At 41.0% G+C, this 11,167-nt stretch overlaps 1 protein-coding gene across 1 annotated transcript; it reads left to right on the forward strand.

Moving 5' to 3' along the window:
• Window positions 1-2,856: 2,856 nt before the first annotated feature.
• On the forward strand, window positions 2,857-6,798 carry s1pr3a (sphingosine-1-phosphate receptor 3a). Its single transcript, XM_044362661.1, has 2 exons — window positions 2,857-3,428; window positions 4,235-6,798. The coding sequence occupies exon 2, from the start codon at window positions 4,346-4,348 to the stop codon at window positions 5,543-5,545; it is 1,200 nt and encodes a 399-aa protein (XP_044218596.1). The 5' UTR covers window positions 2,857-3,428; window positions 4,235-4,345; the 3' UTR covers window positions 5,546-6,798.
• The last annotated feature ends 4,369 nt before the right edge of the window (window positions 6,799-11,167 follow it).

The following is an 11,167-nucleotide window of genomic DNA, read 5'->3' on the forward strand; positions in this document are numbered from 1 at the left end:
CAGACACAGTCTATAACCATCTCTATATCATATTGAAATAGTACGTGGTTACAGTGTTGTTGTATATTTTTTGTTAAAATATTTCAGTGGGTGTGGGTAAATTTTAGGAGGGCAGTGGGGTGACAGCCCAAGAGGCCTTCCTTTTCCACCACTGCAGCTCCTCCTTTGTTCCCATTACATTTCGCATTCCCAAACATCTAACTCACCATCCGATCCTGCGTCAGTGTTGCCCTGTCTCACAATACTGCACAAGTAAACACACAGCTGTCACACACACACACCACACACAAAGATGTAGAAACATGCATCAACAGCATCACCGTTACACAACCTTTTACCGGACTTTGCTCCAAGGCCATTTTTTTCATGATGACCTGTAGCTACATTTCCTCCTTCCAACACAGAACCAACCATCCAGGAAGTCTGTATCCAGCTTGCAACAACACACAGCCAAGGCCTTTGGGGGGTGTTTTCATATGGTTATAAATGGGTTGTCAGAGGGTCTGTACATCTCTTGCTGCTCAGGGTAAAGTCAACAGCTCCAGGGGTCATTCATTAATCTGCAATGCCTGGGCTGACATGTGCAAGAAGGCCAGACTGGCTGCAACTCCTCACAGTCGTTGATACCAGAGGGACTGAGAGAGAAAGAAAATAAGAGAAAACTGTCTGCTCTGTCGCTCCTCAGTCTCTTGTCTCTTTCCATCTCCCCCTCTTTTTATCAACATTTGTTACGCTGTTAGTCACTGTTAGCCAGTGCTGTCATCCATCACAGTCTCAATTTCTGGCCTCTTCAGTGCCTAGCCTATTTGATCCAGCAAAAATAAAGAGTGCAAAAACAAAACAATAAAAAGAAATGGACAGTTTGGAAAACAGAGCCAACACTAGCAAAGAGAAATGAAAAAAAAAGAAAGCAAAGCTCCTCTCATAACTTTAGAGCCACTTTTCAACCATACCATCATCTTTTTCTGTTATGAAAAGGACAGATTCATTACTTTTCATTCTTTTTATAAAATTTTGTTATATGCATTTGTCTTTTATATCCTTAAACAATAACCTAGTGGGCACAAATCAGTTGAAACAGATAAGTTTTCATTCATTCATTTTCATGCCGATTGGAAATCTGATCAAAATCCTTTAATTTTACTTTTAAAATATGTATTCTTAAGCCATTCAAGCTCATTCACATCTTTTAAATAAAATCTTAGTTGAATTGCTTGTCTTTCTTTGTTCTTTATAAAGCCACGTTGAATATTACAGTGCCAGTACTCACAACCACCTGTCACCTGGAGTCACTGAGGTGTTGAAGCTTAATAAACAGAAGTAGACTGGAGGGAAATAAACCCTCTGTTGTGCATGTTGCAGAATGCCAATTGCAAATGAACTTACATATAAATCAAAGACTGTAGCGATAAAAGACAAAGCTCTGCACCTATTGACCTCCTTAATTCAAGCCTCATTTTCCTGCCCCCCTCTCCCCAACCTTTTTTCCCATTCTCTCAAACTTACTCTCAACCATCCTGTTTTTGCGCAACCAACTTTCTTTGGACCTCTCTCACAGCCTCTCTCTCTCTCTGTCTTTCATTCTCTCTCTACCAGTCTGAATGTGAACACATCCTCTCCCCTGGGTGTGTTATGGTACATAAAGTCAGTGACCATCATGTGGGAAAGCTGTAATAAAATGCATGGCATAAACACTCAATGAGAAATAACAGCCCCTACCCTCTGTTTCCAGCCACTGCACCATCCAGCGGTTGGAATAACAGCTTTTGGGAACGTACATTTTGATTTTTAAACACAATAAAAATCCAGCTCAGAGCAGGGTTGAAGAGGAGGTGTCTGCAGGTCAGACACAGACCTCCAGATGTGGTTTCTCCCTAGTGTTCTTCAAGTCATTTGGCTCCTGAAGTCATGCATCACTGGGTCTCTCTGTGAGAAAGGTCTGATTGGTACCCACGGGGAAACACTGAGGAATTCAAGGACAAGTTTTATATTTGCAGTACTAGTTGACAGAGCAAACCTGCTGTTTTCAGCAACAGTCAACTTTGCTTCAGTCATGCCATGATGACATAGGAATTACTTCACATAATTGCAGTCTTTACTCTGCTGGCCACTCAGTAGTCAGTAGAGGATCAACTGCTTTTGCAGTTAAATTTTCTCGTAAATGATCTTGTTCTGCAATGACTAAAACATCATTCTTGCAGACTGATCCACAGGATAGTGACCTAATGACCTGAGCTGCTTTTTGTAGCTGGACATGCAACATAATGAAACCTCCATATACCCTGTTGTCATATTTAGCTTCCGATACTCTTCTCTCCTCCTTATCTGTAACATATTTCTTCAGAATTTAAAACCATAGAAAAGTGCATAAAAGGGGAAAGAATGTGTGACTCTTACCTTCCCACTTCCCCCTTCCAGCGCTTTTTTAACACGAAAAACAATGACTCATCAGATCACAGATATCAAAGGGGTTGTGAATTTGCTGGCACTGTCAGTAGATGGGTGTGATTTCAACAGAAAGGAAAATGAACACATATGTGAGTTTGTTTTCTTTCATGAAACTGTTGTCATCTTTTGATATGATTGCTCTCCGCACCTTTTCAAAATAGACTGAGAAGGCAGAGCTGGTTGAAAATGCCTGAACATATGCACCAACAATATACTGTATAGTATAAAATGAAAATATGAAGTTGATACTGGGATCCTGAGGTGCAGCTCAGAGTAAAACAGTAGGTGTACAATGCCATTACAGATGACACAACTTTAAGGAGCACATGAGGCCTTGGGGCAAAAAACTGTAACATGTGTTGGGACAAGTAAGTACAGCGGTTTTATAACACGTTGGGACAGACAAATTAGGTGTTCTTGTCAATACAGTCAGCTGCTCTTTGTCCACAAGGGACAAAAACAAAACTCTTTAACCTCCACTTGAAAAAGCAATCCAATCAATCAAACTCATTGTGGCTACTTGTTTGAAAATACAAAGCGGTGGTATAAACAAGAAGTGACACATCTGACACAATATCTGGCATAAGGAGACGCTTGGCTCCGACATCTCTTCTGACTCATAATAAATGGTGAAAAAAAAAAAAAAATTAAATGGAGAGGTAGGGATGATCCCGCCCCATAGGCTGGGAGGGGTGAGCGGGACTGTCCAAGCTGGAGAGAGTCTCAGTGCACAGAGGACGCTGAAAAGTTCAGAACAGTCTGGATGTTTGGAGGATTGTACTTTAATGATATGAACCTTTCTTTACGGGCGAGGACAAGATATGGACTTTTAATTACACGTCGATTATACTCCATTTTTGGCACTCATATATTTTGTAGCAGAGCAACTTTACGCATGAAAGAAAAAATACAGGTCTACCAAGCTCTGCAAATCTTGCCTCAGCGCTGGGATGTTTAGATGAGGCCAATAACACCGAAAGGTACTATAAGTTACTGTAGTTGGAGTGAGGAATAAAAGAAGGAATAAAACACTAACTGCAGATACCTTGCATGACAACTTTGAACAACTTTCCCAGAATAGAGAAGTTACTCAAATTTTCATGAGTATGCATCTTGTTGCTATTAAACTTGTGTTACATATTTTATTTCATATAGAAAGTACCATAAAAGTTATATAAAAAGTATAAATAATATAGAATAGCCCATAAGTATTCAGTTTTTCATAGTGTTTATGAGTTGGTTATACACATAATTGAGATTAATTTTGAGAAAAATCCGTTAATCCGACCTCCGGATTACTTGTATCCTAAAGCATATTTTTAGGGTTATTTTAAAACATTTTACATCGACTTTTATCTATGAGTCGCCGTACTTTCACTAGAAATTATTTTATTTAGTAGTTAAGTTATAGTATTTATGGCATAGGTTTTACGAACAGCAGTAACTACCACAGTAATTACAAAAAAACTTGTAATATACAGGTTCCTCTCTATTTTCCTATTATTTCCATATGTTTGTAAGTCTGCTTTACATGTTGTGTTGTACAAGTGCTGCTGCTATCTTGCCAAAGACAGTTCTATAAAAAAGATTTTTAACCTCAGTGATGCTTTTTCCTTTTGTTTTTTAATATAACATTGCTTTCTTTTCTTAAAACTCTTCTTAGATATGTCTTCTTACTTAAATTAACCAAAATGTTGTTGAAAGTAACTTTTTTTTTTACTTTAAAAGTTTTCAAAGTAACTTTTAAAAGTAAATTTTATCCCTAAACTAAACATTTGATTGGCAGGTCCTTGAGAAGGCTGTATGATGTCAGTTGTATCACTGCCAGGTTGAGAAGTGTCCAGTGCTGTGGCGCCCTCTGCTGTGTGACCGAGGAAGGCCAGGAAGGGCAGGCAGTATGGGGACCGTAATTGAGGAAGGGATGAACTCTGTTATCGTCAGCCACTACAACCACTCAGGGAAGTGGGACCGGCCTCGTAGTAGCGGGCCCTGTAAGATGGCTGTGCTGCTCTTCATCTGCGTGCTGATTGTCCTGGAGAACGTCACTGTCCTGCTTGCTCTCTGGAGGAACAAGCGCTTCCATAGCCGCATGTACTTTCTCATTGGAAACCTGGCACTGTCAGACCTGCTGGCTGGTGTGGCTTATGTGGTTAATATCTTTACCTCAGGACGCAAAACCTTCTACCTGACACCAGTGCAGTGGCTGGCCAGAGAAGGGAGCATGTTTGTGGCCCTCAGTGCCTCCACATTCAGCCTTCTGGCCATTGGGATTGAGAGGCATATGACTATGGTGCGTCTGCGTCCTTGTGAGACGGCAGGTCGGGGGAGACTTCTCGGACTGCTGGCGGCCTGCTGGCTTGTATCAGTGCTGCTCAGTGCCCTGCCCAGCCTGGGCTGGAACTGCCTGGACAATCTGGGCTCTTGCTCCACTGTGCTGCCGCTCTATGCTAAGAGTTATGTGGCCTTCTGCATCAGTGTCTTCAGTGCCCTGTTGGTAGCCATCATCATCCTCTACATCAGGATCTACCGCCTGGTGACCTCTAGCGGCCGCAGGGTCAGCAGCCGGCCTTCAGAGCATTCACTGGCCCTGCTGCGGACTGTGGTTATCGTTCTTGGAGTGTTTGTCATGTGCTGGGCCCCTCTCTTCCTCTTGCTGCTGCTGGATGTGGGTTGTAGCCCAGATAAGTGCCCTGTGCTCTACCAGGTGGACTGGTTTATCGCCCTGGCTGTGCTCAACTCTGCCCTCAACCCTCTCATATACACTCTGTCCAGCAGGGAGATGAGGGCTGCCTTCTTCCGGCTGCTGTGTTGCTGTCAGACCAGCTTGGAGCACACTGGTGCGCCTGTGGTGGGCAACCCCCACCTGGGTACTGTCATCCCCACAGCAGAGAACAGCAAGACCAGTTTTGGTGGAGGAGGGGGCAGTGGGACAGGCAAGTCCACGATGAATAGAGGGAAGGTTCCCACACCTATGAACTCTGACAACAAGCATGGAGACCCCTCTGCCACCGCTGTGCCCCACCCTTCTGGGCCCGCAGACCTGCTCTCAGCTGTGCTTGTGAAGGCGGGAGCGCTGCCGCCCCTCAGCAAATTCTGAGTGAAAGCACCTTAAAGAGGCCTTACAGTCACACAGAATTGACATATCCCTGCTATCAGCCACCTTTTGTTTATGCACTATGGCCAGTGTAGCACGGACAGGATGAAGTAATGATGAAATAGCTAAGACATTCAGTTGGAACCAAAAACATCCAGATTGTAGGTTAGATTACAATCAAGATTATTTAAAGCCACTATTTACAACAACTCAGCAATATTACTCACAGCACCAAAGTAAATGAAATGTTGTGTTTGACTTACACGAGAATTTAACATTTCAAATCTATGAAAAATAATAGAATATCTTCATGGACACGGACTAAAGAAGCCCCAAATCTCTTAGCTCAACCTATGTCTGTGAAACTATAGGCTTAATAATAATTCAGACAACAACACAGTATCATGAACTTCACTAGTATTGTGTCTATCATTGTGGTTTTTTTTAATTTTTTAATTTTATTTTTATTGAGCAGAAAAGATGAAATTGGGGCACTTTTTTGCATGTGCTATATGCACGCACTCTTAAAACACCTGCATTTTCCACAACTTGACTTGGCAAACTATTTATTTTCTGTGAAAACATTTGTCACCTTATAAACTGTTAAGGTATACTTTTTGCTTTGTGTGCATAAAAATCGTCACGGTACTGGGACTTTATTATGGATTTTGTAATGATTTGAGATGCACTGTGAGAGAAAACGACACTAAAGGTTGATTATCAGACTAGAGACCACATGAGGCTGACATGCTAATTACACACCAGAAAACAAAACTGTTGGATGAAGGAAAATAGGTGATCCAACCTTGCTATTCTTGGATCCTTACCACTAGTGGGGCCGAAATGTAAAGTTTGTCCTGATGGTGGCGTCAGAGGAAAAGCAATCTTGTTACCTAAATCAAAACGGTTCTGAATGTAGTGGCAGTTACAGTACTTAAGACATTACTGCTGTACTCATTACCACATGTGGTTTATCTTTCATTACTCTAATTTGTACATGTCAGCATCAGCTGCACTGTGAGCTGAATTAGCGTGTCTAATAACTACACTTATGGATTTTTTTTTTTTTTTTTTTTTTTTTTTGCTTTTCATCAGCACATCTAGAAACCACTCACACATCAACTAACCACTAGTGAATAGGAGTGATGGATGTGAATTATTTAATGGTAGTAGACTGTAAATTACATTTCTGCCTAGGGTGGTGTAGTGCCTGATACCATTATATAGCAAATAAAATAAAATCCTATTCCCTTTTATGAGATTTTCACGTGTCATGTTGTGATATTAAAGCAATGACTCGCCCGCTTTCAATCCTCTACCTCTCATCCAAGCTCGGTGTCTGTGCTGATCCTCTGCATAGATACAATTACAGGAAAGAGTGATATTTTGTGTTTAGATTTGACCCTTTGTGGGCGTTTTTGCCCCTTTTCCTCCATATGAATGGTAGATGTTAGCTTATGTCAGTCCTTTGTAGGTTCTTATTAAAACATAAGCCATACATATATTAATGTAGAATTGCTCTAATTTGTCAGTTAATCATTTGCTATTCAGACATGAGGAGAGAGATGTCATCTGACTTAACCTTTTGTACTGTTTAATATCCTAATGAGAAGCTGATTGATGCTCTCTTATTCCCATTCATAGGTAGACCTGGGTCAGACAGTTATGAATAATGAAGAGAAATTCTTGATATTTATCTTAACTAGGGGATTTTGGTCTGGTGAGGTCAGATAGCATGAATCTCACTTTGAAGTTTCCTGTTATTGTGAAATATGTCCTGTGATTGTGAGTTTTGTGGAACTTAATGTGCCAAACCCGAGTTTCTAAATGAGTAAGGTAACCAAACTGATTTAAACAGCATAAAGATTTTCACATCACACATTTACTGGATGCGTTTAATCGAAAAAAGTTATTGATGTGGCATTTTGTGTTATGAATTCCGAGAAATGATCAGACACTGGATCCAGGTTTGTTTCCTCTATGCTGAAGACCTTCGATCCACATGTTTGTTTTTGTTCCAGAAAACCCATTGCAGTGATGGTTATTTTGAACTGAACCGATAGATGGGCAGATAGCAGCAGAGTTTGTTGTTCATACCACATTGCATAGCAGAGACCAGACAGGAGGTGACAGACTGGCATTTCATGCTCACCTCAGTTAAAGGATGTGTCTCTGTTCCGCACCTCCAGTACTGATGGAAAAAGACAGCGAGGATGCGATACCAGTCGAGCATCTCCAGCTTAAAGGTCACTGACTGCTTCCTGTCAGAAATGTTTGAACACTCTTTCCTGAATTAGCCGGGGATGATCGTGGCCTTATGCCATCTGGAACATTAGGAAATGCCAAAATGTTGAGCTGTGTACGGAGTATAGTCATTTACAGTCAGTGAAACCCTCTCTCCTTCGACTCCATTTCCTTCCTGTCCAACCTGTTTTCCTCTTCATCTTGAACACCATCATTATCCTGATCCAAATTTAGTTCGATTAAAATGTTTTTGTTGTCTTATTCTAGAAAATCAGTTGAAAAAGAAAGCATTAAGTACATAGGTACATGCAAATATAAAAAATAAGTATATTGAGTATGATAGAACTCTACAATGTCAAAAGTACAATTTAAAAAAAAGAAATTCTCATTCTCTGACTAACAGTCTCAGCAGACTCACAAATTCAATCATCTTTGCCTAGAGTCTTCATCAAGACAAAGAGAAAACAGCTCAAGCACGTTTAGTACGAATTGACATATTTCTTTTCGTCCATGTTTTCTTCTTCGTGTGATAAAATTCCCTTCCTGCAAACACCTGAAACAAACCCATTTGCTAACTGGGTCAAACACCTTAATAAATCATGTTAACTAAATAGCCGTCACCAGTCTTCTTTGAGGATTTAGGCATGGTGGATTTGTGTCATTCTCTGTGCACAATGCTTATTTGCATATGACTAATGTGAACACGACAGAGGACAAGAGAATCACACCACCCCCTGTCATCATGATCCTGGCTTTACACTGCTAGTGTGTTGAGGAAATGTGTATCCATGTGTGTGCATCTGCATGTGTTTTTTTTTTTTTCAGACAGACGTGTGTGTGCGCATGCATGTGGGTGTATATTTGAGAGAAAGAACAAAGACTCCATCTGGTCCGAACCACTGAATGTGCCAGTATGAAACACTTCTGTCATTCTAAAGTCCCCTTTTTGAAGCTGCTCAGAGGTGGAGTGGGGCCAGGCGGAGAGCGGCGAGGGGTCCCATTTGAGGCTACCGCTCACGCAGGGAGCCCCAGCTGAAGCCATTCTCTCCTCTATAGCTGAGTCGTACCACTCTCACCGGAAAAGACACACACACACACACACACACACACACACACATTTGTCTAGTGTGTAATGATTTTTCTTCCCTACCATCACCTCCACAGCGCTCTCATTCAATGCAGTGTAATTACACGTGGAACAAAGAAAGTGAAGACCCAGGCAGACTTTGGTGATAAGCTCCCTGGGATCAGAGGGCTTTATCCAGGGAGCAGATGGGAAGAAGCTTGTGGAGAGCGAAGGCAAAGGTCATTTTTATAGAAAGATGTCTGAAGGAGCTAGCTGAGATGTAGATTGGTGGACACTCCTCTCAGCATCCCCTTCCACACCCCACTGCCATTAATTCTCTTGTCTAGTGTCAAGTAGACTCAGTGGACTCAATGAATCATTTCAACGTCTTGGCTAAATCATTTTATCACCACTTTCTCACTCACACCTTTCCACGTCCTTCCAGTGGACACCCCTGGGATACTTTCTTATCATATGGGAGTCCATGGCCTAATGTGTCGTCTTGTAGGGCTGCAACTAATGATTATTACCAGCTGATTTATTATTTTTTGACCTTTAAAATGTCAGTAAAGTGTGAAAAATGCACTTATCAATTTCTGAGAGTCCATTAAGACATCATCAAATGATTTCTTTTGTCTGAATAACAGTCCAAGATACAAAGATTATTAATTTACACATATTTGAAACAGAAATAACATCAAATCCTCACATTTATGAAGCCTAAAGCATTTTTGCTTAATAAATTACCTTAATGATGACTTTTTTGTCAAAACTGCCATCGATTAACTTTCTGCGAAACAACAAACTGATTGCAACTAGTCTGTTTAGTAGCATGAAACGATTCAGAATCTCAACTTCTATGTCTGTGACCAGCCTTTGAACGCCATGCTATCGTAACACATAGATGGCAGGAGTGGATAAGCAATCTCTTCAAAATTTTTCCCCTCTTCCCAAATCCCCCCCCCATAACAGCAGCTGCTTTCTCTCTAAACCTTCTCTGATTGCAGTCTTCTGGCAGGGCCTGACGGCATGCTCACACCTGCTCGCACTGACCTCCAATCTATCTCCTCCACGCCTGCCTGCCACAACTGTAGGGATTAGCATGTCTGGGATAGGGGATAAGTGAGAGGGAGGACGGCGGCTTTTAGTCTGATATGCGTGTCCCGACCCTCACTTGTGGCATTGAGTGTGTGTGCACAGCTGGCTGATTCCCTGTCTCTGTACATGCAAGCAGCCTGGAGGTTTATGTTGTGTGAAGGAGTCACTGGAGGCGGGGAAAAACCCGTGATAACCTTTCAGTGTGGTTGAAGAGTTAAAGGCCAACATGTATGCTTCAACAATGTACTGAATATCAACTTTGAAAGAAAGTATTAACATGAACTTAAAGAAACAAAATCTTATCTCTTTGTCAGACAGCAACGTAAAATATTAACCCTCCTTTTAAAGTTTTATGTGACCTTTCACCTTGGATGACCTTTTAAGATCAAAATTTCTGTCTTGATAGAAAACTGGGTAAAATGGTGGCATATTTGTGTTCCTGGTAACTATCTAATAACAGTAGGTGTTCCTATTAAAAGGATGACTTGATAATTTTATATTTCTTAATTCTTAATTCTCTTAATCTTGACAAAACAATCACACCACAAGGTCTGTTTAGTCAAAGTGTTCTGAATCTTTCAATCAGATGAAGTATGCCCATTTGTCACAGAATTGCTTAAATTTCCTTTTTTTCTGAGCACTTTAACAACTTCTCATCAACAATGGCTCAATAGATGAAATTGGAAGTTCATTCACGACCTTGGACTTAAAATAAGCCTATTCATAAAAGAAATTTAAAGTGCTAAGAAAAAACCCCATCTACGAACATCTAAAATTCCATGACTGTTACTGGGACGACTGCATCTGCTGAAAGATTGTGTGATGTGATCAAAAACACCAAAAATCAGCTTTCCAAGGTCAGGAATTCGCTTTCAATCTCTATCTCTATGGAACACCCTTATTTGTATGTGCTTGTGAATCTGTAAGGCATGTTTGTGTGTTTTCCATGTGTTTTCCGAACATGTCTTCTGGCTCTGTGGCGATCACAGGTGTTCATTCCACCGAGCCTGTCTGATAGATTAACAGCTGCCGTCACCGCATAATCGTTGACACCCACCACATCTGACATTACACAGATTCTGATTCTGATATGACAGCTGCACACACACATATGCAGTTGAGCGCATTTCACAATTTACACAGAATTGTTGTATAATGCTGAAATTTGTTCCAACCCACACAAACTCATAAAAATATGACTTCATGAGCATAACAGA

The sequence above is a fragment of the Thunnus albacares genome, chromosome 9, assembly GCF_914725855.1.
Source record: "Thunnus albacares chromosome 9, fThuAlb1.1, whole genome shotgun sequence".
Classification (NCBI taxonomy): domain Eukaryota; kingdom Metazoa; phylum Chordata; class Actinopteri; order Scombriformes; family Scombridae; genus Thunnus; species Thunnus albacares.